This window comes from Psammomys obesus, unplaced genomic scaffold (assembly GCF_907164565.1).
Source record: "Psammomys obesus unplaced genomic scaffold, mPsaObe1.curated_primary_1811, whole genome shotgun sequence".
NCBI lineage: Eukaryota > Metazoa > Chordata > Mammalia > Rodentia > Muridae > Psammomys > Psammomys obesus.
In genome coordinates this window covers 3,762,742-3,788,740 of record NW_026587215.1, presented here as the reverse complement: position 1 = coordinate 3,788,740, position 25,999 = coordinate 3,762,742, and the positions used below count along the sequence as shown (strand labels likewise).

The 25,999-nt window shown below is 52.1% G+C and overlaps 1 protein-coding gene across 2 annotated transcripts in view; it reads right to left on the bottom strand.

Moving 5' to 3' along the window:
* Window positions 1-4,503: 4,503 nt before the first annotated feature.
* The window catches only part of Zc3h7b (zinc finger CCCH-type containing 7B), a 46,554-nt gene continuing 25,058 nt past the window's right edge, over window positions 4,504-25,999 (bottom strand). For both annotated transcript variants that reach the window (XM_055602955.1, XM_055602954.1), the window contains exons 8-23: window positions 23,670-23,712; window positions 23,052-23,245; window positions 22,449-22,770; window positions 21,618-21,676; window positions 20,859-20,958; window positions 20,345-20,506; window positions 19,028-19,233; window positions 17,516-17,616; window positions 16,465-16,646; window positions 13,890-13,975; window positions 8,702-8,835; window positions 8,440-8,545; window positions 8,211-8,319; window positions 7,863-7,996; window positions 7,593-7,756; window positions 4,504-7,253 (exon numbers count right to left, since the gene is read on the bottom strand). In XM_055602955.1, coding sequence (XP_055458930.1) covers window positions 6,986-7,253; window positions 7,593-7,756; window positions 7,863-7,996; window positions 8,211-8,319; window positions 8,440-8,545; window positions 8,702-8,835; window positions 13,890-13,975; window positions 16,465-16,646; window positions 17,516-17,616; window positions 19,028-19,233; window positions 20,345-20,506; window positions 20,859-20,958; window positions 21,618-21,676; window positions 22,449-22,770; window positions 23,052-23,245; window positions 23,670-23,712 — 2,370 coding nt within the window. In that variant the 3' untranslated portion in view covers window positions 4,504-6,985. The remainder of the gene's footprint in view (window positions 7,254-7,592; window positions 7,757-7,862; window positions 7,997-8,210; window positions 8,320-8,439; window positions 8,546-8,701; window positions 8,836-13,889; window positions 13,976-16,464; window positions 16,647-17,515; window positions 17,617-19,027; window positions 19,234-20,344; window positions 20,507-20,858; window positions 20,959-21,617; window positions 21,677-22,448; window positions 22,771-23,051; window positions 23,246-23,669; window positions 23,713-25,999) is intronic.

Below are 25,999 nucleotides of genomic sequence, written 5' to 3'. Positions count from 1 at the left end.
ATTTCTTTATTTTCATTCATTCGTATAAAAGTAACTTTTATTCGCCTGGTTCAGTTGTTGTCTCAGAGGGTTATTGCTTCCGTCTGTTAACGTAGGCCTCGTCCTGGAAGCTTCTAGCCTCCGTGCAGTCTAACCTAGGCCAGAAGAGGGTGCTGGGTCTACTAGAGCTGGAGTTACGGCAACTGTGAGCTGCCCCATGTAGCTGCTACGAACTGAACTGGCATCTTCTGCAAGAGCAGTGTATTGTAATTCTCTGGAGGAAGAGAACTGATAGAACAAAATATATACAGGACTTACTAGAGTGGCCCACAGGCTGTCACCTGGCTAGCTTAACAGACAGTAGCAGTCTTAGGACAGAAAAGCCAAAGATCTGACGGTTGTTCAGTCCTGAGAGACTGGCTGTCTCAGCAGTTTTGGTCTGATGCTGGAATCCTGAAGGATTCCTAGAGACCTGCTGGTCTTCGGTCCACACTGAAATCCTGAAGGAGCAGGTTTTAATACTATTGAAGGGAAGCCCCAGCAGCAGGGTAGGTGAACTTGCCAGCACAAGCAAGGGCAAGCAGGCAAAAAGCCACCAGAAGATGTGGCCCAGATTTAGGGTGGGCCTTCCCACTTCAAATGATCCAGTCAAGAAAGTCTCTCACAGGTGTGTCCAGCTGCTTGCATTTTAGCTGTTTCTAGATGTAGTCAAGTTGACAGCCCCTTACAGTCATACTTCAGCACTGTTTCTCTCCCTGATTCATCTCCCTTGTTCTTCTCATAATAAATTGTTTCTTATTTTACCTTCTAGTGTTTCCTTCTCCCAATGTGTACTTGTAAAATTTCAGTTACATTATTATTATTTTGAACAGCTGTATGTTTCAGTCAGTAGAGGCTATCTGGTAAGCACAAAGGGAATAGTCCTGCTCTTCTTGCCAGCAGGAGTCCTGACCAATCCCTTGTGTTCTGTAACTGAGGAGAGAGTGAGGTAAGGGCTGGGGTTCAGGCTTGGGTCTCACGGAGATTGCTGCCAGGGACTGACTCAGGCTGGGCTGGTACAAAACTGGCTTAACACAGAGATAGACGACAGGCATGGTGGTGCTGTCTGCCTTTAATCCCAGCACTTAGGAAGCGAGGCCAGCCTGGCCTATGCATCGAGTTCTAAGAAAGTCAGGGTTACATAGAATGACCGTATTCCCCCCGCCCCAAGATAGGGTTTCTCTGTGTTGGCTGTCCTGGAACTTGCTTTATAGACCAGGCTGGCTTCGAACTCACAGAGAGTCGCCTTCCTCTGCTTTGATAGTGCTGCTGGGATTAAAAGGTGCGCCACCACATCCCATCAAGAGACCCTGTCTTAAAAAAACAAAGAGAGGAAGATGGATTTGCACTAGCAAGCTTGTACTGCCTCCTTTGCTATGTCAGTAAGCTTCCATCCTTGTAGTTTTCTGGTCCCAGGCATCCTGAACACAACAGGCGATTGATTAAGACACCATGTTCGTGGCGCCAGACTAGACCTTACAGAGTTCAGGGCTAAATGACAGAGCCAGTGAAGCCTTACCCTAGAGAACTACTACGTTGCTCAAAGTCCATGCCAAGACCCTCTCCTTGCAAGCAAGGGGTTCAGTTGGCAGGATCACCAGTGATCAGGCAGAGTGGCTGGGGATGGCAGCAGTTGGGGAAAAATGGCTGGATGTGTACCTGAAGATAACTTGGAGGGGCTGTGGCAGGGTTAGGATTGTCTGCATGTTCAGTTTATGGACTGAGGGGTCTAAGCCCTGAGGATGGCCTAGGTCTGTTGGTTTTTAAATCGATGTCCTGACACCGCTCCTGTACTTTACCCTTCATTTTTTCACTGATTGTATTTGTTCACAGTTGACTAACAAGATTTTTTTTTTTTAATGTGAAAATAGCTCCATCTTTTCGGAGGCAAATAAAAGGAGACCATTGGAGGTCCTTAAGACCTTGGATAGGGGTCTCTTCTCTTGCTCATCTCTTTCTGCATATCCTTTTCTCCCCCCCCCCCCCCCGCATGGTGGCAGAGAACTGCTTCCAATAAACTACATTTATATACTAAAAAAAAAATCCAAAAAACAAAAAAACAACAACAAAAAAACTTTGATGGTCTTCTTTTCTCTCCTTGGCCAGCAGGGTATATTTAACTTCCAGGTGCCAAACCAATATCAGAAGGGGCCGATTGTTGGGGTGATCTTTTTGTGCACTGCATAAGGATTGTCTTCGTATTATTCAAATGTTTATTTCTGAACCAGCAGAGATTTGATTACTGGCCTGACGTTGGTATTATTACTCTTTGGCTGCATCATATTTTGTAAACACTCCCTCCAACAGCTTCTGATGAGTTTAATGACAAGCTGACCGGCCAATGGCAAAGACAGAACTTCCAGGCAGAGGTAGGAACTCTGAGAAAGAATCAGGGAAGATTCGCCAGCTGAACTTGGAGGAAGAGAGAGGGCGTTGGTCTGAGAGACTGAGGAGAGGTAACAACCATGAAGCAGAATGAAAGTTAGTATGTAAGTGGGACAGTTTAAGCTAAGCGCTAGTTGGGAAACCAACCTAAGCTAAGGCCAAGCTTTAATAATAAAGATAAAAGATCTCCATGTCATTACTGGGAGCTGGTGGTCCAAGAAAGTCCTGTTATAGTTGACATCCAAACAGTTATAGTAGGAGATACAAATTTCCTGCTCATTATTCAGGTCCAGTTGCTCAGGCCCTTTTCCTGAGGCCTGGGTGTTTCCCCAGTAGGCTGCACAGGCTCCCTTGGGTGAGGACTATTAGGTATTTTGGCAGAACCCTCAAAGGTCTTCACTGGAGAGGCACAGGCTGCCTCAAGGTCCTTGGCAGGTCCTGCACTGCCCCAAGAAGCAACCAGAGAGTGCAGGAGCTGGGCCTCTGCAGTATCACACAGGCCACAGCCAGAAGACCCGGGTTCCGTCAGGGCCACCCTCACATCTGAGGATAACTGAACATATTTTCACTGGAATACGGAATTGCAGATGTGAAGTAAAATGAAAAGGAAAAGTGCAGAACAGTAAGTTCCTACTGATGAAGATGTAAAAGTCAGACTGCAGACTCAAAGGAAACTAGTCTCTTCGGTGGTTAGTCTGCTGTCATCCCTAGGGTCTACAGGGGGTGGGTGCTCGCTTGGGTAATGCTTCCTAACTTGAGCCAAATGAAGATCAGAAGAGAATAAAGGGAATTTAAAATTGGGTTAATCCAACTCCTTAGGTTTACTGAAGTCTTGCTCACTTTAATTTCCTGGGTTTAAGGAATGTCCCAATGCAAGCTCATGTATGTGCCCTCCAGCCCAAGGACAGGCTTGTGTTTTATATCTTGTTTCTCCAGACAGGGTTTCTCTGTGTAGCCCTAGCTGTCCTGAACTCACTCTGTATATGAGGCTGTCTTGGAACTCAAGAGATCTGCCCGTCTCTGCCTCCCGAGTGCTGGGACTAAGTCTCCCTTTTTTCGTGCCATCATTTGTTAGTTTGAGTACCTCCTGAATACCTGGTCCAAACAATTCCTGTCTTCAGGGACTAGAACCTTTGTTCCCAGCCCACTCTATCCTGAATCTTAAAGCCAACTGGCAAGCCAGGCATGGTGGGCACACTTAAAATCTCAGCACTCTGCAGGCACAGACAGGATGATCCATGCAGGTTTGAGTCTAGCCTGGTCTATGAAGCAAACTCTAAGACAGCCAGGGCGATACTGAAAGCCACTGTGTGTGTGTGGGGGGGGGGGGGGGGGCACTGAAGAATTCCAGGCCAGCCAGGTTCTATAGTGAGACTGTCTGATGAGCACTCACTGTAGACTGAGCACACTTAAGGAAACTTGAAAAACAGCCCCATGAGATTGGACAGATGCCCAGTCTTCCTTGAAAATCGAGGAAACTGTGGGGTGTGGTAACAAAGGTTATAACCCCAGCATTCAGGAAAGCAAAGGCAGGGACAAACATTCAAGGCTGATACTATCCACTACATATTAAAACTATCTTGAAGTGCTTTAAAAAAAAAAAAGTTGATCAAACTTTCCTGTATAACCTTGGGTCTTCCTTGGGCTCTGGGGATCAGGATTGCAGTCTGGATCACATTGTAAAGCCTGGCATGACCTCTTACCTCCCTGGACAGGCTGCACCCAAAAAGGGCACAGAATCCAGAGTGGCACATGATGGCAAAAGCAAGAGGCACGGGCAGTCCCACAGGAAGGTCTGTAAGCAGGCAGGCTGGCAAGGGCGGCTCCTACGGCCACTTGTCCAGAGCACAGCTTGTCCTTGCTACTGAGGTGCTGCTGAGCTGGGTCAGCTGGGTCTGCATGTGTACACAGGGACACCGCCCCTCACCCCATGGAATGTCTGCCCCAGGCACAGCCAGCTGCCACCAGCTCTATCCCAGGAGTCCTAGGCAGCCCTTGCCCTTTGAGTTCATGCAGTAGTCAGGGAGGGACAGGGGTGACACCTGGGGGACAAGAGTCAAAGTGTACACGGATATTTTCCAGAACAAAGGCTAAAAGAAGCAAGTTTCTCTCTCATTTTATTTTAAGGACAAAAATTGTTATTAAAACATCTACATTATTATCAAGATACTAGACCTTATGATATTTAATATTAAAGTGTGGTATTCTTAAAGTTTAATACAGACGTTTTTAAAAGACCATTAGATTGATTACTGCCCGGCGGAGAAATGCAGCATCCCTTCCCACTGCCCCACTCATCTACTGTGCTGTCTCGTTCTTGCCTCTTAGGCCCTGCTTCAGCCCTGAGCCTTCCAGCCAGAGGTCCCAGAGGGGTCACATCTGATTAACTATAGTCACCATTTAAAGGGTTTCACTGTCTCCCACCCCAGGTCCTCCCATCTCCTTTCTCTTCTCTTCCCCAGGTCTAGAAGGTAAGGGAGCCCAGACCTCAGGAACCCCTGGGCAAATGAACAACAGGAAAACTGTGGGCTCATCCTTCTCTAGTGGGAACCAAACACTATTCACTTCCTTCTCCCGAGCACACTGGTACTCCTTTCTAGACATGGGTTTGTGGGGAACTAGCGGGCAGGGCAGGTTGGGCCACCCTGTCCTTTCTGCCCAAATCATCTCTGAGCCATGGCTCCCATCCCAGTTCCCTAGCCAGATGACCCCATAAGCATTCCAAAACTCACAAGGATGTCTGCATTTTTTTTTTTTTTTTGCCAAATTCTTTATCTTTAGCCACCATTAGAAGAGATTCCTTGGATACCACACACATATATAATATTATATAGAGCGATATATTTAATACCTGTGTATATATGCATCACAGGGGCGACATATATACACACTAAAAACAAGGCTGGTGACAACAGACTGCAACACCACAGGTCAGGAGAACAGTATCATCAACATTCACAGCCGTGGCCCCCACCCTGGATGTGGTCTCACCTCCCCTCCAGCCACACTGCCAGCACCCAAACTCTGCAGTGCTGGCCAGCTGGGGGCAGGGGCAGGGGGCAAGGGGGAGGAAAAGGTGCATGCCATAGTTACTGGGAGAAGGCTTGGCAGTGGCAGCATGAGGAATGGGTTTTGCCCCAGGTGCCTAGCATTATGCCCTGGAGCCCTACCAACCCTGGCTGGAGGAAAACTAGGAGTGTCTGTTCTTTCTGTCTCACTCCTCCATAGCCTTAGTTTCTGGTTCCTTCTGGGGGGGCCCACTTTTGTGCCAATGGTGTGGAGTATTCTGGAATGTCTTGGGGAGCCAGGGGAGGCTGTGTCTACCCATGGGAGGTAGGATGAAAGAGTGTACATACTTCAGACGATGAAAGAGGCCTTGGTAGGTGGGAGCACGGGCTGGGAGTCAGCTAGGGTCCTAGGCATCTGGCAGAGCTGGGCAGGTGGGGGGGCTGGGACAGATGGTCATAAGAGTCTATCTGGGTCTTTTGGAGAGGACTACCAAGGGCTCCAGGAAAGGGAGGCTGTGGCCCATGGAGCCTAGGTCACCTCCCTGCTCTTATTAGTTGGCCCCTCCTCATGCTTTGTACCTGGTGCAGAACCAGAGCTCATGGTGCCCTGTGTCCTGTCACTTCTCTGTGAAAGCTCTTCGGAATCTAACCTCTGCTGCTTACCCCAACAGCCTCCCCCACAGGGTGCTAACAAAACCAGCTCTTGTCTTAGCAGCTCTTCCCCAGGTCCTGGGGATGTTGCACAGGACTGAGGAGCTCAGAGGCTCCAGCTGCTAATGGGTGGGGTCTCTTGATCAATGTTTACACCCCAGATCTGCACCAAACAGAGGGCTGGAGACCTTGGGCAAATCACTCCCCCTGCTAGACTTCAGTTTTCATTTCTGCAAAATGGGGTCTGGGCTGCCGTTGACTTCAAGGCTGAGGTGCTGTCTACGATCACGGCTCACAAAGGAGAGGGCTGGTTGTCAGGAGCGCCCATACTCCTTAGTCTAGTTTCAGCATCATCTGCTTTAGCCCTTGCCCATTTCACAAAGCAGGAAACTGAGGCCCCCAGTGCGAAGTGACCAGTACGTTGTTCCCAACTTCATCTCATGACTAATACGTTAAGCTGATCAGGGCCTCCTGTCCTCTGCTGTGTCCTGCTCTGCCCCCAGAGAAAGGGAGAAGGGGAAGGTAGAGAGGGAAAAGGACTCTCCTGCTGCAGATTCAAGTGGGGACCCCAGGCTCCCCAGCCATGAGCTTTGGATCCCCTTTAGGAGCAGACAGAATTTAAAGCTGTAGGCTGAAACTGGCCAGGCCCCTCTATCTCCAACCGGGAGAGCTAGAATCAGGGAGGGGCTGCCCCCATTTTGACAGGACAAGGATCCTGGAACCACTTGGGTCTGCAGTACATGACCTGGGTATACACACCTGGGGTTTTGGGGGTGGAAAGGATGGACAGGGACCCAGGGGCCTGGGGGCTGCCTGATAGGGTGGTCCCCTGCCCCAACCAGCCTGCCTTGGCCATTCCGTCAGGCTTTCTGTCCCCAACCCACCCCCGACCCCAGGACTTTGCCCACAGCTGAGACCTGGCCCTACTCCCCAGTGGTGGTGGCGGCGGCAGCAGTAGCAGTTGCAGCGATGGGGGCTTCCAGGGTGGCAGCAGTGGTGTCCCCATCCTCTTGCAGCAGGAAGTTGTATTTGCCGAAGTCGTCATCCCTCGGACACAGAAGCATGTCCTTGCGGGCCTTGGCAAGCTTTTGCTTCAGCACCTCACGCCGGTCCAGCCACTCGCTGAGTTCCTCCTGGCCGTGGGCATAGCGGCACTTGTCCCCGTCTGGGCAGGCCTTGCCCTTCTGGAGCCTGTGGGTGGCAGAAGGCTCACTGCCCGAGCTCTGTGCCTTCCCACCTGGAGCCATTCAACCTCCCTAAAATGTGCCTCTCCCAGATAGTCCAGTGCCAGCTCAGGGAACCTCTGATACGGTAGCGCTCTCTAGGAGCTGATCCCGTGTGGTGAAGGAAGGCTAGAGAAAGGCATGAGCCCAGCCCTCCATCCTGCCCACCCCAGCACTGTACGCATGATACGCCAACTCAAGGAGATGGAGCTGGTCACGACATCCCCGTCCTGAGGCCCACCTGCTACCTGCCCTCCCGCACTCCCCCCCCCCGCCCCCCGCGCTCCCATCATGCTCCCCTTGGCACCTGTCACAGAGTCGGAACTCGCCCATGGGGAAGCGGTAGGCCCAGCCACTGGCATCACTGTCGGAAGTGAAGACCTTCTCCTTGTGCTTCTCGGACTGGATATGCTGCTGCCACTGCTTCTTGCTGTTGCTGTTCTTGCCACACAGCCAGCAGTGGTAGCCCATCTAGGAGCACAGTTTTGTGGGTGCCTGCTTCCACACCTCTGCCTGCCTCAGGCCCTCCAGGCTGCCAACCCAACCGGCCCTGGCTCAGCATATGGGTGGGGCTTACCATGATGTCAGCATAGTCTGTGGGCATTTGGATCTGCTTCTCTCCCTCCCGAGAGCTGATGGGTGTCCCTTCTCCCGGCTTCCCTGGGTTGTGTTTTTTCAGCCACATGTCATAGGTCTGCTGCATATCTAGGACTGGGCAGGGGAAAGAATACTTGGTGAGGGGGCTTCCCCATCCACTCTATCCATTATCCCTGCCGGACTTGGGAGGTACAAGCATTTAGCCTCTGCTGCTGTGCAGCCTGGCCGGAGGGGCTAATCACTCACAGGAAGCTGAGTCTGGGGAAGTGCCCCACAGGTACTCAAGAGGAGTTAGCAGTAAGGGGATGAAGGACAAGTCTCCACTCACTCTTGTTCTCCTTCATGAAGGTCCACATGTCCCTCTCCTCAGGGCTGTGTGCAAAGGAGCAGTTCCCCACATACTGGCATTTGCGGCCATTCTGGGCATGGATGCAAAGCTGTGGGTGGGCAAAAGGAAGCCAGTTGAGACCTACAGGGCTGTGTCACTATGTTGGGCAGTTCAAAGCCTTTCAGGGCCCACAACCTCCTATATTCTCCCCTCCCCAACAAGCGCTCACATCATATTGCTGTGGAAAGTTTCGAATGGAGGGAAGAGGCCTCACGGACACCCATTTCCTCTTGGCCTTGGACATCACCAGAAGGACCCGCCTCTCCTTGGTCCAGCTGTAGGACAGAGATGGGGAGAGTCTGAGAGGAAGCCTCAGGGTTATGAGACCGTCTTTCCTCTCTCAGAGCCCAGGTCTCCCAGATTGGGCCCCTCCCTTTCAGTGCTCTGGCAATGCCCCATCTTGCCCAAGCATCTGCCCCCTGCCTGCTCACCAATGCCGGGCCTTGGCACTGCAGTACTTGAGGTCCTTGTCTGGTTCCACCACCTGCCCATTCCTCCAGCACTGACCACATACAAACTTCATCTGCAAGTCAAAGGTGCTGGACCCGTGTGTCCTTGGGGCACCCTAGTGGAAGATGGGGGTGGGGTTGGTGAAGTTGCAGCAACCAGGCCTTAGGCCTCTAGAAGCCCTAGGACCACTAAGTCTTAATTTTCAATACAGAGTTTCTCTGTGTAGCCTTGACTGTCCTGGCCTCGAACTCACAGAGATCCACCTACCTCTGTCTTCCTTTAGAAGCCTGGTTTATGTAATCACTGTATAGAATAGCTTCTCTTTTTAAAGACTTATTTTAAATTTATTATACTTCGTTTTTAGACAGGGTCTCACCATGTACCCTGGCTATAACTTGCTATAGAGATAAAGCTGGTCCTAAACTCACAGAGATCTGTCAGCCTCTGTTTCCTGAATGTCGGGATTCAAGGCACATGCTACCATCCCAGCCTATTTTATTCTTAAATTAACTATATATATGTGCGTGTGTGTGTGTGTGTGTGTGTGTGTGTGTGTATGTGTGTGTGTGCGTGCGCGCGCTCTTGGAGGCCAGAGGCATTGGTTAGATAACCCTGGAGCTAAATTACAGGCAGTTGTAGGCTGCTGACATCAGTGCTGGGAACCAAACTAAGGTCCTTTGCAAGAGCAGTATGTGCTCTTAATTTCTATAGCTCCTTAAACTGTGGTCACAACCCATAAGGGTCAGATTATTGAATTTGGGAGCTCTGGAAAACCTGGTGATAATGAAACCTTTCATAAACCTTCTGAATACACAACCACCAGAAATTAATTCGGCAACAAGGAATGCAAGATGTGCCTGGCAGCACTTACCCATGATGCAGCTCGCCACTTTACCAAACCCTTAGTTCTAAGTACCTCATATGCATACATCACCAGGAAGACCCAGACACACTACCTGAACTTGGCTCAGATTCCAGACTATTGTATGTTACGAACTGAAGTGTTCTTACTGTACATCCAGACTTCCTGCTCTTTAGAACAATAATGGTCCACAGAAAACAAAGGAGCTAAAGAGATGGCTCAGTGGCTGACCAGTGAGCACGGTTCTCAGGGCAGAGAGGGCTCTCTCAGCAGCAGTGGCTGACAGCCATCCCTAACTCGGGATCTCCTCTCTTGACCTCTGTGGCAACAGGCATTCCCATGATGTCCATGCGTGCACACCTTTGGGAGTTTATCTGCAGCAGGTATACACAGGTGCACAGGGAGGCCAGCGGACACTCGGAACCAAACCTGGGCTGTCTGCAGAAGTGGCAGGTGCTCACTTGTTGTTTTTCAACAGAAGGTCTCTCTGTGTAGCCCTGGCTGCTCTGGAACTCGCTCTATAAAGCAGGCTGGCCTCAACTCCTGAGAGCCGCCTGCCTCCGCCTCCTTAGTGTTGCCACTACGCCTGGCTCAGCAGGCGCTCTTCACGCCTGAGGCATTCGAGTTTCCAGCCCTCATTTGTGACTTTTAAGAATTATGAAATGAAAAAAAACAATTAGGGGTTAGTATTGACCCTCCAACAAGGTTTTAAACATACTTCTGCCATTTTGTACTCCATATTTACGCACAGTGGTATTCTAGGCATTGACGACTCTAAACAGAAAATACTGAGAAGTCTCGTCTCTACATTCTGTAGTTTCAACTATTCAGGCAAAACTTAAGTATTTTTTTTTTCTTTGGGGGGGGGGACAGGGTTTCTCTGTACTCCTCTAGACTATCCTGTACTCCCTTTGTAGACTAGGCTAGCTTCAAAATCAGAGATCTGCCTCCTAAGTGCTGGGATTAAAGGTGTGTGCCACCATGCCCAGCTCAATTTAACTCTTTACTCTCATTTATCTCATTAATATTTTCCATCAATGTAATAAATAAAATTATATGCATACCAAAAAATTTGTTTAAAAAAATGTCCTTCATTAGCAAATGTTTGATTTTTAAGCAGATGTGGTAACTGGTAATCCTGTCACCTAGAAAGATGAGGCAGAATTGCCACAAGAGACCAGCATGGGTTACAAGGTAAGTCTCAGGGAATCCTGGGCTGTGCAGTGAGAACCTATCTCAACTGCTCGAGTGACAACAAACCAAAAGTGGAGCAAGTATAGCGGGCCTGTCTAGGGCACAGCAGGCTGTTCGCTCTACCTGGAATGCCCGTCTCCTCTATTCTTCCTGTAACTTCTTCTAAAAAAATGTCTTTCAAAATTCCGCTCAAGGGCTGGAGAGATGGCTCAGTGGGTCAGAGTGCTTGCTTCATAAGCATGGAGGCCACAGTTTAGATCCATCCCAGCACCGAGGTAAGATCTAGGTGTGGTCCTCCTGCACTGAGCGGGGCGGACACAGGACATTGCTGGGACTAGCCTAGCCAGAAAGTACAAGCTCTAGAGTCAGCAAGAGATGACACCTCCAAAGGAAAAAAGGCGGCGTGGTGGAAGTTTGCTAGTACTTCCTCTGGCCTGCACATACATACAGCTGTGCTCACGCGCACATGTGTGCATATCATACACACCCAGCTCAGGTTGCAGGGGCCCTCCTGGAGCTCTCCTGACAAAGCCAGCCCCAGTGGTTAGAGTACCTTGTCTGAGTAACTAGTTTTGAGGGCCTGGTCTTTAGAGAGCAGTAGTTCAAAGATGGGAAGTTGGCCTTGGGCAGCAGGACAGACAGCCTTGGATTCTAGATCCTCCCCCGGGGCAACGGGCAGCTAGTCTCTGGGGCTCCTTTCCCACGGCTCTTCCGTATCTTTGGCCTTTATTTTGCAGGCAGGAGAGCTGCTCGTCTGTGTCCAGGACAGAGTGGGGAGTGGGAGGTGACCTTGGCTAACTTGTTCTAGTTGTCTTCCCCCACCTCTGTTCCTAGCCTCCCCATCTGCCCATGGGCCGTGGGTGTGGGATTGCCTGTCGGGGGGCTCGTGGCTTCTCCAGGCCAGCAGGTGCACGTGTCTCCTGCTAGCTCCCCCAGAACTGTGACCAGCACTGCCCAGTCCAGGGATCATTCCCGTCTAATGAACAGAATCAGCTCAGTGCTTCTAGGGATGGTAGGCCATAGGTGCTGGGCCCAAGCAGTGTCTGCCCTAGCAGCCCCCGACTTCAGACGCACTGATTTTACTCTCTAGGTGGTAAGCACGCAGGAGCCCCATGCTTGGGCCAGTTGAGCTGGACACAGGTGTCCTGTGCCTGAATCAGGCCTGGTGGGCAGGGGAGGGATGAAGCACTGTCAGCCAGAAAGGCATACATACATCTTGGCCCTGGGTGTCCCTGGAAGGACCACGGGTCAGGAGAGTCATGTGGGAAGATGGAGGGAGCCAGGACTCAGTGCTCTCTTTAGAACCTTTGCTACTCACAGGGGTCCACCTGACCCCCCTTACAGTGTCCCTGCTGCTTCCTGGCCAGAAGCAAAAGGAATCAGAGGGAAGCAGGGAGACAGTAAGAGAAAGAAAACCAGGCAGCCGAGTATAGCGCTGCGTGTCTGTAATCCCCACATGAGATGCTGAGGCAATTGGGTTCTGAGTTCAAGGCCAGCTCAGATGGTGTACAAGACCCATCTCAAAGAAATAAAAATGAGAGGGGTGAAGGAAGGAAGGAGAGACAAAGGAGAAGAGGACAAGGCTAGAAAGGGAAGGCCCAGGGAGCAAGTAGCACTAATGGCTTCCTTCCCTCAGCTTAGATCCACCTCTAAACCCCACACTATCCTGGCCCCATAAGGAGTTCAGAAGCCCAGCTTTAAGTTGGCAATAGGCAATAGGCTGACCTGGGACACAGGGTCATTCCTCACCGGTGTGCTGCAGAGACCTCACCTCACCGTCTCCTCGTCATCTACAGTTACAGTGATCTTGAAGCCTAAGGTGTTGTGACCCTCAGGAGGATGCAGGGTCTAACACACAGCAGAGACTCAGCATGCTGCCTAGGGCCAGCCCCTGTAAGGCTCAAACCCATGGTGGGAATGGTGGGCAGGGCTTTATGATGAACCAAGGGAGACTGGATGGTAGCAATGGTGTAGGGGGGCTCACACTCAGTACCACGCCAGGGACCTGGGATTTCCCCCGGGCAGTTTCAAGTGAAGGCCCCGATGCTGTGGCTCACACAGTCAGACCACAGTGAAGGACAGGAGAGAGGTGACAGTACAATCAGTGGGTACCACGAAGGGTGGGGCGGCAGGTGAAATAGTTTCTCATAGAGCCCAAGCTAGCTTCAAACTCCCTAAGTAGCTGAGGCTGACCTTCAACTCCTAACTCCCCTGCCTCACCTTCCAAGTGCTGGGATGAGAGGCATGTGCCATCGTGCCCTGCTGATCCAGAAGGCTTAACCAATTACAGCGGAGCCACCTCAGTCAAGCTGTCAGTCACATGGGCTAACCTGAGGTGACAGTCCTCCTGATGTGTAAGTTGAGCCCGTGGCTTTGCCTCTGCAGCAGGAGGAAACAGGCACCCCCACCCACAGGGAGGGATTGTGCACGAAACCAGAGACTTCAGAAATGTCAGTCACACAGGCAACAGCTGATGAAGGAGCAATTCTCAATTAAAAGGGACGAAAACCACACGCCCATGACCGGCGTGTCGCAACTCACAGACTCTGAATGGTAGTACTACGTACTACGCGGGTGTTGTGGCTGTATGAAAGCGCCCTCACTACAAAAACATTCTAATTACTGTTTTATGTGCATGGGTGTTTTGCCTGCATGTGCGTCCATGCACCGTGTGTGTGTTCAGTGCCCACAGAGGCCGGAAGACGGTCCTAGATTCCCTGCGACTAGAGTTGGAGACGCTGTGGGCCGCCAGGTGGGTGCTGGTCATCAAACATGGGTCCCCTGGAAGAGGAGCCAGTGCTCTTGACTGCCGGGCCGTCTCTCAGCCCCAGGCTGTCCTTTTAAGTGGCCAGAGGTGAAACCAGTCTGCAGCTCACTCGAAGATGGTTCAAAACATAACCCCCCCAAAAACCCTGCATGTTTATGTATAAATGTACACCTGCACACAGAAAAAAAGACACATGCACACACACTCTTACTGTTAACAAAGCAAGTAGAAAAATGTGAACTCTAGGAAAACAGGAAAGAGTGCAACTTGTCGGATCATCTGTCACCGTAAAAGGAAATGGACACCTGTGGTGATCACCTGTCCCCCAAGCCAATCCGGGCCTTACCAAGCTGCTGCCAGCCTTCCCTGCATGGGCTTCCATCTGTTGCCAGTATTTCTTGGATTCCTGAACGATGTCTTCATGGGTCATGCCTGAGGAGGGGGTAGAAAACATGGGGCTTGGCAAAGGCTGAGAACAGCACCCATGGGATGAGCTGAGGTGTCCCACCAGGCCAGCCCTGGCCACAGTAAGACTTGGTACCAGGAATGCACTTATCCTCTCCAGGCCTGTTTGTCGTTCTGTAACACAGCAAGAAAGCTCCCTGACTCCCAAGCCAGCATCCCATTTCTCCTTGGGGACTCAAGCAGAATCCTGCTGGGCATCCCCAAGGGTAAATGTCCCAGCATGATGGCCCCAAAGCACCAATCAGATCCTTCCTTCCAGGTCCTGCTCATCATGTATTCTGGAAACTTCCCCCGCCCCCTGCAGCTCTTTTCTTTCTAGAGCCCCAACAGTCAGCTGTCTGGATGTTCTATAGCTGTTGTTCTGCTGTGGCCACTCTCCATTCATTGCTTCCCCAGGCCACATAACTTCCTTAATATCAGATTCTTTTTTTAAAAAAATTATTTATTTATTTATTATGTATACAATGTTCTGTCTGCATGTACACTTGCATGCCAGAAGAGGGCACCAGATCTCATTATAGATGGTTGTGAGCCACCATGTGGTTGCTGGGAATTGAACTCAGGACTCTCTGGAAGAACAGCCAGTGCTCTTAACCTCTGAGCCGTCTCTCCAGCCCCCAACATCATTCTTGAGGATGATCCCCAAATACAGGTCCAGAGCCCACATCTCCCTTTGGACTTATAGCCTGGCACATCTGGGTGGGCACTCAACATTTCTACTTGAAGTTCAAGAGACAGTTTGGAACCCACATCCCACACAGAACGCTGATATTAGCCCCTCAAATATGCTTATCTCACGGTCTTCTTGGTACACGGGAGCTTATTCTAACTAGGCACCCTGACCTCAGCACTGACCCCCGCAATAACCTTTGGTTTGATACCCTACATCTGGTCTCTCAAATCTTGCTGGTTCCACCATCAAAGCACACCCGAATGGGACCACTTCTGCCACCTCTCCTACCCCCATTGGTGTGAGCTACATCCCTCCGGTGACACCGCTGCCCTCCGTCCTGTTTCCCACCCGGCAGCCATCACGGCTTGGAAACTGCTGATCAGACTCTGAAACTCCATTTCACCTAAAACCCCTCCTGGCATTGCACAGCAGGTTTAGGATAATGCCAGCTGCAGCCACACGTCATAGAAATGGGCCTCTGTTCTGAGATGCAGAGTATTTTAAGAGGCTGGAAACAGAAGGATGACGCTGCCGCCAGCATCACAGGGCAAGCTTTTAAAAACTACGTTCTTACTGTGTTTATTTATTTCGTGTGTATGTGGCACAACCCTCAGGAGTTGGTTTTCTTTTTCTACCACGTGGGGCTCGGGGACTGCACTCAGGTCATACCTGGTGGCAAGTACTGGCTACAGGGTCAGCATTTTATTTTATTTTATTTTAATTTAAACTAGGAATACACTCTAACAATGAAGGTGTAGTGTAGCAAATCCACGAGCAAGCAACGGTGCTGTTCATTCATTATAACTCACTGCAATGCTTCAACTACATTGTATTGTTGGACCACTGTTCTTTGGCCACGATTGACTAAAACATCACTGTTGCAGCAAGTGACTGTATTTCTATTTAAGGGCAAGAGACTCTCACACACTGGGATGCCTGAAGACTCTATCCCACCTCCATTACTGATTTAAACCCAGGAAGAATCTTCTGCCTCAAATCCTTCACTGCCAGGAGCATTCTCTGCCCTTCTCTAGACAGGCCAGTTCTCACCTAACTGGAAATGTTCTTCTGGGCCCCTCTCCATTGCTCTGCTTCCACAGTGATGCACAACTGAAGTTAAAATACTGTTGACTCTAAGTGGACACTGACTGTCATACGGTATCTTACAAAAGCACCAAATAATGCTGATAAGATCCCGATGGGCGATGGAGAAGAATGTGCATCCCTGGTCAGATGGAACCTAGGATTTACCTCTTGCTTGCACACTGCCTGTCTTGCTCTACTAAGTCCTGGAGAGTGAAGGCCTTGATTAGTTCAAGGCTGGATGCCTTGACCCAGAGAGGATGCTCAGTAAAGCAGTTACATGGATGAATGTGTGAACATCTGTCCATCCACTTCCTGGACGAACAAAAGGAGGCTCAGGGAAAGATGCCTTATTGGCCACTACCCAGAAGTGTATGCAGAGTTGCTGGGGCAAGGTGAGGGCTCAGGGCCTGAGTCTACCAGGCTGAGCCTGACTCCTTCTTGCTTTCCCATCCGTATCTTGGTGTATTCCCTAGGCAAGGTCTAGACAGGGAGAGACCCAGATTCTGGACCTAGCAGCACCCTGTGAGAAGAGTTCTGTCTCCTCCGTGATGAACATGGTTACTAACTCCTCCAGAAAGCTCCCAGGATCCACCTGCTGCAGAACTCACCTGAGGCCCTGTTTGTTGGCCATGAGACCCCGGCCTGTTCACCCCCAGCCAATCCCAAGCCTACTTCACTTGCTCTGCCTGTTCCTCACCTGAGTACTGCTGCAGCAGCCAGACCTTGAGCTCAATGAAACTATGGGCGAAGTGGCAGCTGTCCTCTCGCAGGCAGCCATAGCGCACCTCATGGCGGCACACATCAAACTGGAAGTGCTCCTGGAACTGACGGATCTTGGAGTACTTGAGAGAGGTGGAGCGGACAATGTGCACCAGGCACCTGGAGGAAGACGGGACATGCATGATGCTCACAGTCCCCACGCCGCCTGTCCTCCATCTTTCCCGCACAGGGCTACCTTTCCAGTGCCAAGCAAGTCTCCTGGATACCTCCTGTCCTGTGCCAAATCACAGACCTCTGGGGCCAGCTCAGTTTGCAACCATTCACAAGGACAGGCATCAGACCCCACCTATCACCAGGTTGGAAAAAGAGTGTGCCCATGAGTAGAAGGCGGTCTCCTCCCGCATCGTGCTCCAGGGCTGGTCTCATATGCAGGGGGGATGGTAATGAAGCACTTTCTCTGGGTGGGGAAGCTCAATGGCCTTCAGTGAACCCCAGCAAGAAGGGAGCATCGCTGCTCTCAGACAGGAGGAAACGCAAGGCCGAAGTAGCTGGTGCTCCAACCGACAACCAGCCATAGCCAGGCTAGGGTATGGACCCAGGGCTGCATAAGTCCCGGGCCTGAATCCATCACTAACGATGGGGCAGGACAAACAAAGGCAATGGTGTCCTCCTGACCCAGTGCCTCCCAATCCTTGTTTGACACTGAAACCATGACAACAAAAGGTACTGTTTGAACTCAACAAACAGCAGGCCACATCTGCCTGCTGACCATGCTGTTTCCAAGCCACGGTTTTCTTTTCTACACAAGGGGAGCAGTAACTCCCTCCCTAGAGGGCTGCGGAGGCCATCAGGTACCAAGACAATGATTGGAAGACAGTAAGTGTTCAACAAACGTAGTTCCTGTCCTTTATAGGCGGATGTCTCACCGTTCTCTGTCCCTCTTTGGTCTAGGCCTTTCCTCATCTGACACGCTGCCCTCAAGGAACCTCTCCATCCTTGTGTAGCCCACTGCCCAGCGCAGGACTCACTTGTTGTTGTAGAAGCTGTGCTTGGCAGCCAGGTTGGAGCAGACAGACGGAGAGTCCTTGGTGCCTTTGCTGATGATCCGGGGCTTACTGTCGAAGCAGATCTGTCCGGGGAGGGGATGGGCTGGGACCTTCACAAGGCCACCTGGGGAGGGGATGGGCTAGAACCCCACATGGCCACCCAGGGAAAGACAGCTGGTCCCTGTAACCGTAACCCCTGCCTTAGTAAGGGCGAGTGTGGAAGAGACCCAGGTCATCAGGCCACAGGTGACCCCGGGACTCAGCTCTCATGTCTTCATCTCTCTGACCACAAAACTCCAGTGTTTGGGGCGGGAGTTAATCCATGTCCCTAAGCCTCAGTCTCCCCAACTTTAAACTGTAGATAATTAACCTACTTTATCTCACAGATTCAATATGCAGGTCTAAGAGATAAGAGTGAGTTCATGAGCTCTTGCCTTATGGCCGTGAGCTATGATTGCCAAGCCAACTCCTTCCTAAGGGAAGCCAGCATGCATTCATCTGCTCTAAAGGTCAGCAGATTAGGGTGGGCTGGGCCCCAACCCTAGCCCTGCCCACCAAGCCCTTTCTCCTCAGATATGAACATGACACTTTTCCCACCTTCAACAAGCTAAAGAGCCAAATGGCCTCTGAAGACTGGGAAAGGCTGGTGGCCACGGCAATGCACACCTTTAATCCCAAGTTTCGGAAGCAGAGACAGATGGAGCTCTCTGCGTTCAATGCCAACCTAGTCTACAGAGCAAATTCCAGGCCAGCCAGGATGAAACAGTGAGACCCTCCCTGTCTCAACACCCCCTCAAACAAACAAACCTCAACACTGGCAAAGCTCAGTTTAGCTGCTTGGGATCACAGCTAGCCTGAGAAAAAAGAAGAAACTTGGACAGACACTGTGGGATGGCACAGCTGGGTCACAGGCAGGAACCGGAGCAGGCACAGCCAGGCTGGAACAGCAAGTGTGAGGGGGCTGGCCATGGCTACCTTGCTCTAGACAGCTGAGCTGGGCTAAGTTCACCATACTCACAATACAGGATTTGGGGACAACCTGGACAAGATTCTAGGTCTGCCTGGGCCCAGGAAGCATGGTCCTAAAGAGCACCAGTGGCGATTGGTACTGGGAAGTGGGCCTGGGCTCTGGGGCTTGGAGCTCAGGCTGATGTGAGGCTCTACTTCTCAACCCCCAGACCACCAGTAAATGATGACAGTCTCTGTGTGCTGCAGTCACCCAGAAAGTATGGATAAAGATCCAAATCCTGGCACATCACAGGTTTCCAGGGAAGAACACGATTACTGTTTCCTCCTGGCCTCAGTTTCCATCTTTGTAAAATGAGGAGCCAGACAGCATCTGGATCCCCAGGCCTAACTTTCTGACAGTCATCAGATTACTGATTCTCTGGCCATACCTCACCACACCCACAGCTCCCATGATGGCCACTGAAGGGCAGCCCCAGTGTGTCTGGGACCATGGGGGACTGGTGAAATGGTTGAGCAGGAGGGTACCTCACAGAGGAAGGTGAAGATGCCCTGGTGCTCCTTGAGGAGCTTGGCAATGGTCAGGCTGCCACGCTTGACACCCCCTAGAGGGTCAAAGAGCAGGTCACGGTTGAGGGTGCCCTTCCGCTCCTCTGTCCACACGTCGATCTCCTCCTGATGGTAGGCGAAGGTGCAGTTATCCCCGTACTTACAGTCTTGCTTGTTAATCATGTCTGCAAAGAGCAACAGGACACACGTTCTGCCAGGTGGGGGAGGCAGCCCACAGCACCCCGCCATCTCACTGTGGGCAGCAGGGCTCGTATGCAGCAGGACAGAGCGCTGGCGGCTGCTGACCTCCCAGAGGGTGCTCTTCCAAACGCCAGGCCCTGCACGAAGGCTCAACACCTTCCAGCGCCCGCCCCACCTAGCAGTCCCTCTCTTGGTCCCCTGAGTCCATGCAGGTCAAGCAAGGCAAAGCATTCAAAGGCCTTTGTAGACGACACACGTCTGCAGAAGGAGGAGCAGTTTTTAGGATTATTCATCAGGGAAGCGAATAACTGCATGATTAAGATCAGGAATGTGGGCCACAGATCTGGAGATGCAGGCTACATCCTCAGCTGTAGAAGGGTAGGGAAGCGGCAGAGGGAAGGGCTTCCAGGACCGGGGCCACCAGGCTCAGAGGGCCGAGTGTGTGATGGAGTGGGGGAGAGGCGACTGCTTAAGGACCCATGAGGGTGGGGACGTGGATGTGGGCACGCACTAGGCTCCATCTCACCAGCTATGGGCTCCAGGGAAGAGACTGCTGGTCTGGAAGGCCAGTATGGGTGGTTGCCGTGAGAGGGCAGAGGCAGAGCCTGGGGTGGACACTGACGGTTGGTGTTGAATGCAAAAGAGTTGTATACAGATGTTTGGGGGTAAGTGCAAAAAAAGAGCTGAAGTACAGATGTGCTGTAAGCTCATGACTGTTCAGGGAGTATGAAGAAAACCAGCGGATTCTGTTTGGTACTGACCAAATTTCTGAGCCAGAGCAAGAGCAAGGAAAACAACGTAATCATTAAAAACAACTGATATCTGCAAGCCCTTCCTATGAACTTTCCACGGACCCTTCCCATCCCTTGGGGTCCTGCAGGGCATGAACCTGGCTGTCTGTAGACTGTGGGACTGTCACATGCGATGGTACAGGCCACCACATGGCTCCAGCTCCTTGGGATATCCTGAATGACCTCTGTCTTTGGACAAGGTCAAGAGAGGAGATGCTTGGGCTCCTGTGGGGCTCAGGCTTTCTCTGAGCCCTCTCATCTCTCCTCTGATCCCTCTGCTGCAGGCCCCACTCTGGTCACCCACCTTTGCACAGGTAGTAGGAGCCCACAAAACTGGTTTTGGTGGGCCGGGGCCGGATGCGCTTCCAGGTCTGGTCCTCAGAGCTCCGGAGTCGGCCGAGGAGGACATCCCTTTTGCACTTGTGTTCGAGGCCCTCGCGGTAGGTATAATCACCAGCCCTGGGGCCTGTAGGCAGGGTACACAGTGATGCAACTCTGGGAACACCCACATGCCCTCATCTGGGTCTCTGCAGCTCTCACTGTACCTCCCCTGGTATGTGCTTGCTGGGGAAAGAGAGGACCTGGAAATCCCTCCAAGGAAACCCAACTCGTGACTGCCCTGACAGGCCTGGGCCTAACGGTTAGTCTGTCCACCTCAGTGTCTCTAGAATTGTGGGCCCACCCCCTCCTTTCGTGCAGGGGAGGGCCTTGTCTTCCTCCATCAATCTCCCACTGACACACAGGAATGTGGCATCCACATTCCTGAGATTCCCGGACCCTCCAGGGCGGACAGATGCTGCATGTATCTATGTGAGTACCTGTTTTGGGGTAGCATAGCTGGCAGGCCTGCTTGAACTCGTGGGTGGCAGCCAGAGGGTTCTTGATGAGCAAGGCGGTGTTGGGCATGGAGGGTTCTGGCTGTAATGGGAGAATGTTGGCCATTTTAGGGCCTGAGGGGTACCTGGGGCCCCCAGGGCCACACATGCAGTGGGAATAGATATCGTTTTTTGATGCCCTCCTCCAATCTATCCTACCAGTATCAGAACAGTAGCCTAGGACCCTTTTCTATATCTTCTGAGGCCTTGTATTGTGGTACAAGAGCCCAGAACACCAGGACCAGCCTTGGAAGCCCCTGGGCTAATGGGGGACAATGAGTAGAAGCCATCACGGCATCCCAGACATCAACAGACAGGAGAAAAGACCTGGGAGAGCCAGTGATTTTCCAGGGCCCACACAGTTAGCATCTAAGCTGAAGTCAGTGTGTATGCTGTTCACTCATGGTCCGGTGCTCTCTTGAACCCAGAGTAGGCTGAGCCTGGAGACCAGAGGCATGACATTGCTTATGGCTGCTGAGCCTTGTTCTAAGACAAGACAGAAGGAGTAGCCTATGTATGCTCTCCAGCATAAGGCTGGAGGAAGGGCCAGGGAATCACCTGGGGCTGGTCCATTCCGAGGGTGCTCCTCTTGAAGGATGCAGCAGTTCACCCACACAGAGAGCTCACCTTACTCCCACGTGGGGCTCATAACCCCGGGACAAATAAGAGGTCTGATCTGGGAGCCCCACTTAAGGTACTCACCGAGGGGGCTGGCTTCTGAGTGCTGCTTGGGGGACGGTGGTCCTGTGAGCTGGTTTCTTCTAAGAAAGAACACAGAAGAGTCACGTACCATGGCACAGAGGGCATGAGGGGCCTTTTTGGGGTGCCCCTGTAATTTCTACCTCAGAGAAGCTCCATGGCTCTACCCTCCTCTTTTCATGGCTACAACTCTGGAGCAAAGAGGCTCCACCCTTGCTCATGCCTTCGGAGGCTTCCTGTTGTCCATGAGAGAAATTCCAGACTTGTAGCTTGGCTCACAGTGAGACCATGGCTCACCCACATTCCCCTGGGAACCCCTGCTCTGGCTATCATAACAGCCAGACCCTGGTCCTCCACCATATGGATCCTCTATCTCCAAGCCATCAGGTCTTCCAGAAGGAAACCCTGGCTCCTCTCCCTCTGCCATCCCACGGGTCCCTCAGTCTTGAGTGTCCTAGACTATCTCTGACCTCTAAAAGCCAACTCCATCAATGCCTGGTTGATTTCCTACAACCCTGGTTCCCAGCCCAGAGAAGGGCTAAGGGAGCTCATGACCTTGCACCCTAAACTTGCATCAGGTCACCTCCATGGGACCTGGATCTGGAGGTCTGCGCAGAACACCAGACCATGTCACTAACAGGCTCTACTGTGTGGTCTAGACACCCAGGCCAAGGCTCAGGCTCCAGCAGTACCGCACACAGCAGAGATGAGACACTACCTTCTGTCCTGGACTGTGATGGGGACAAGGGCTTGTGCTACGGAGGTGCAGTGCATCGGAGACAGAGCAGCACTGTTAGGGGAGTAGAGGGAGAAAAGTTCCCACCAAGGCCTCACCTAAGAAGGAGTCAGGCTTGTCCAGGGAGCCTCGGGTTGGCCCAAAACTGTCAAGGGCATCCAGCCGAGCCTCAGAGTACGGTAACAGATCCAGGGGGTCCAGCGTGGGCCCTGGAGGGTCAAGGGCGTCCAGCACAGAAGCAGCCAGCTTCCTGGAGGGGTCCATGACAAGGCCAAAGGAGGCAGGAGGCAGTGGGCTGGACACGGGGATGGAGCCACCCACCACAGGTGGCAACAGTGGGGTCCCACCAGGGAACACAGGGATCAGCTGAGGCAACTCACTAGGCATACCACTGCCAGGCAGGCCACCCTGGACCAGAGACTGCAAAGTGGGGACAGAGCCAGGGGTCAGAAGAGAACACGACCATCCAGCCCTGTGTGAGTGTGGCACTCCAGTTTCTCCTCCATGGCCTTAAAGGCTCCTGAAGAGGAACCTTGGCTCTGCCTAATCCCTCCTGGGATCTGTTCTGAAGACTCCGGCAAGACCCTCCCAAGGCCCTCTAGCTTCCCAGCTGTGATGTGAACATGGGGCCCTGCCCGGACTGTGGGGTTCTAAATAAGAGGCTTAGAGGGACAGAACAAGAAGTCAGCAGCATGGCTCACCAGAGAGTCCAGGAGGGTGTCCAGTTCTGGACCAAACACATCCCCATCTGAGAAGTCATCCAGGCCCTCGGTGCCAGGGAGCGTCCTGCTGCTGCCATCCAGGGGGCCCAGGAGGTCCAGAACATGAGGGAACAGGGGCATTGTGGGAGTGGAGGGGAGCAGAGCCGGGGAGCCTCGTAGGTCCACGTAGCAGTCTGTGGAAGGAGTGGGCTCAGTAGCTGAAAGGGCCCTGTGTGGTGGGAGTGTTGCCTAGCCACTAAGCCAACACCTTCCCTCTTCCCCTGTTCCACGGCGACCTGCTTTTTCTATTCCCTGTCCCAGCAGGGCTCAGAGGTAGTCAAGGAAGCAAGGCGGTCTGGAACTGGGGGTCCCTGAGTCACCTGGCTCTGGGGCGAGCAGTGCCTTCTTCAGGCACCTGTTATATATAACCTGGAAGCCTACGGCCAGAGGAAAGAACGAGAGGACTCTGAAATGTGGTGTTCAACAGGGCAGGTATGGACGGAGGACAGGGACGAGCTGAGGAACGTTTAACCCCGCTTCTCAAGCGAGCAAGAGTGTACTTCCTGTCCTGCCTCAGGGAGCCCCTCAGGTGTCCCACTCTAACAGCTGACACAGTACCTGTTTCGATGTCATCGATTGATCCCAATCCGTTAGAGGTTCCCTGTAGAGAGGAAGGTCAGGTGAGAGGGCAGGATGGACAGGGCTCAGGGCCCAGTGCATTTCCACGCGGCTAAGCCATGGCCACTCACCGAGGAAGGAACACCTGTCACACATGCTGGCTGGTTTTTCAGCCAGGGCCTGGGCAGCTGTGGGCTGGGAGAGGCGTGACATAAACCAGCCAAGAAGGTGCACTTCCGGGGAGCATGGTCCCAGGGAAGAGGTGCACCTCTGCATTTTGGTTTCCTCACCCGCAGAAGGGAAGAGTCCTATCCATACCCTGAGGTAAGGGTTTTGGGTTATTTTGGTTTTGCTTTTGAGACAGGGTCTTAAGAGTAGCCCTGGCTGGCCTGCAATTCACTATGCAGATGGCTGGCCTTGAACTCAGAGATCTACCTGCCTCTGCCTCCCCACTGCTGGGATTAAAGGTTGTCACAAGGATTTTTACCAAGCCGTCTACATCACAGATGGGTTTTTTATTCCAAGAGAAAAGTGCCCTCCCCCAGACTCAGCCCTCAGCCTCACAGGACACTTCCTTCCCTCCAAGGAGATTGGTGGGGTCCAATCCCCACTGCAGAGATGGAACAGAAGTCATAGGTTAGGCAGCAACCTGGCCTGTAGTCAGACATTCCCTAGACCACAGGCCTAGTTCCAACTCAGAGGGTTCTGCAGAGTCTGAACTTTGCAGCTGCATGAGCTGAGGTCAGGTTCTGGGAGAGCACTGTCCGGGTTCAGGGAAAGGCTGGAGCTTGCTCTCTGGACTGGCCAATTTGTCAGCCTATCTGGACTTGTTTCCTTGTTTGTAAAGTAAGGACACACCGTCACCTCAGAAGAGTGCCTGGCACGCTCTGTTCTCATGTGTGTAACGCGTGCTGCCAGGAGGTTGGCTCGAAATGTTACTTTCCCAGCCTTCCTTCTTGGTCCCCAGTGAACTCCTCTGCCTTGTTTCAGCCGTAAGGGACACAAGTCGTTCCTCTACCCTGAATGCACTCCCTCTTTTTCCTGATGCCTTTACTAGGATGTGCCTGTGGTGGAAAAGGCCCAGACACTCATCATTAGCCACCCCCTCTCAGAGGTCAGCAGTAGCAACAACTGCAGCACAATCCACCCGGGCCTGCCTCACCTATCTTGCTTAGCCAGAATTCTGTGAGATGCTCCACAGCCCAAATACTGGTCAAGGCTGTCATTGTTGGGTCAGAGTAGGGCTGTCTGACTGAGGCCTGCCCTGGCCCCATCTGTTCTGCCCTTTCCTTGGGACCAGGTACTCTTCCAGCCCAGCTCATGAGCCTGTCCACAGATCACAAACTGAATATGTGCACACCTGTCTCCCAGATAAGTTGCAAAGACCAAGGCCACCGTGCTGATTACGGAGCTGCTTTTCTCAGTGTACGCAGAAAGGAGGTGGTGGCACACGCCTTTAATCTCTGAACTTGGAAGGCAGAGGCAGCTGAATCTAGGTCAGCCCGGTCTACAGAGTGAGTTCCAGGATAGCCAGAGCTACACAGAGAAACCCTGCCTGGAAAAACAAAACGGTGAGGGGAAGACAAAGGAGGCCCCCAGAGGAGGCCCCACGAAAGCTTCTAAGGACAGCAGTGATGTGCGACGAGTGAGGACTGCCCAGCCCTCCTGCTGCCCACACTCGCCACGCTTCTCTCTCTGACCTTTCGAACAGAACCTAATAACATCCTCTTAGCAATAAAAGGTCTAAGAAAGCCAAAGCCCTGAGGGAAAGGTTGGCCACCTCAGGCCCTCTCAGGATCTGAGCCCCAACACAAGCAGCTGCCGAGCACATACTCAACTGAACCCTGAGGTTCTAAGGAATGTCTCTTCTTCTGACTACAGGCCTCAGCTCAGGTTGCTCCCTGGCCTACTTGTGAATCCTGTTCCCTTTTATTGGAAGGACACTGCTGTTTGAGGTTGTAGTCCTCCCAGTCTGGACAGCCATTCTGGGCTCAGCATTAAAGTGCAGGACTCCCTCTCCCTAGCAGGGCCTGCTGCTCTCTGCCTAACCTCATCTGAAGAGTGTCTTTAGAGAGATGCCCCTAAACACATCTGACATATGGCCTTTGACAGAGACCCCCCCCCCCCCCCCGCTAGCTCTCCTCTCTAGGCACCTATAGGATAATAAGGTATTGTTTTCCCATTCATACAATAGGAGTGTGCTGTTTAATGTAAATCAAGCATCTTTGAAGTGCCTAGTTCTAACCAATTATGCACACCTATCCTTGGAGCCCCCTGCCCGCTACCCAAGGGATAGATAACCTTTGTTCTCTGGAATTAAAGTTGAACTA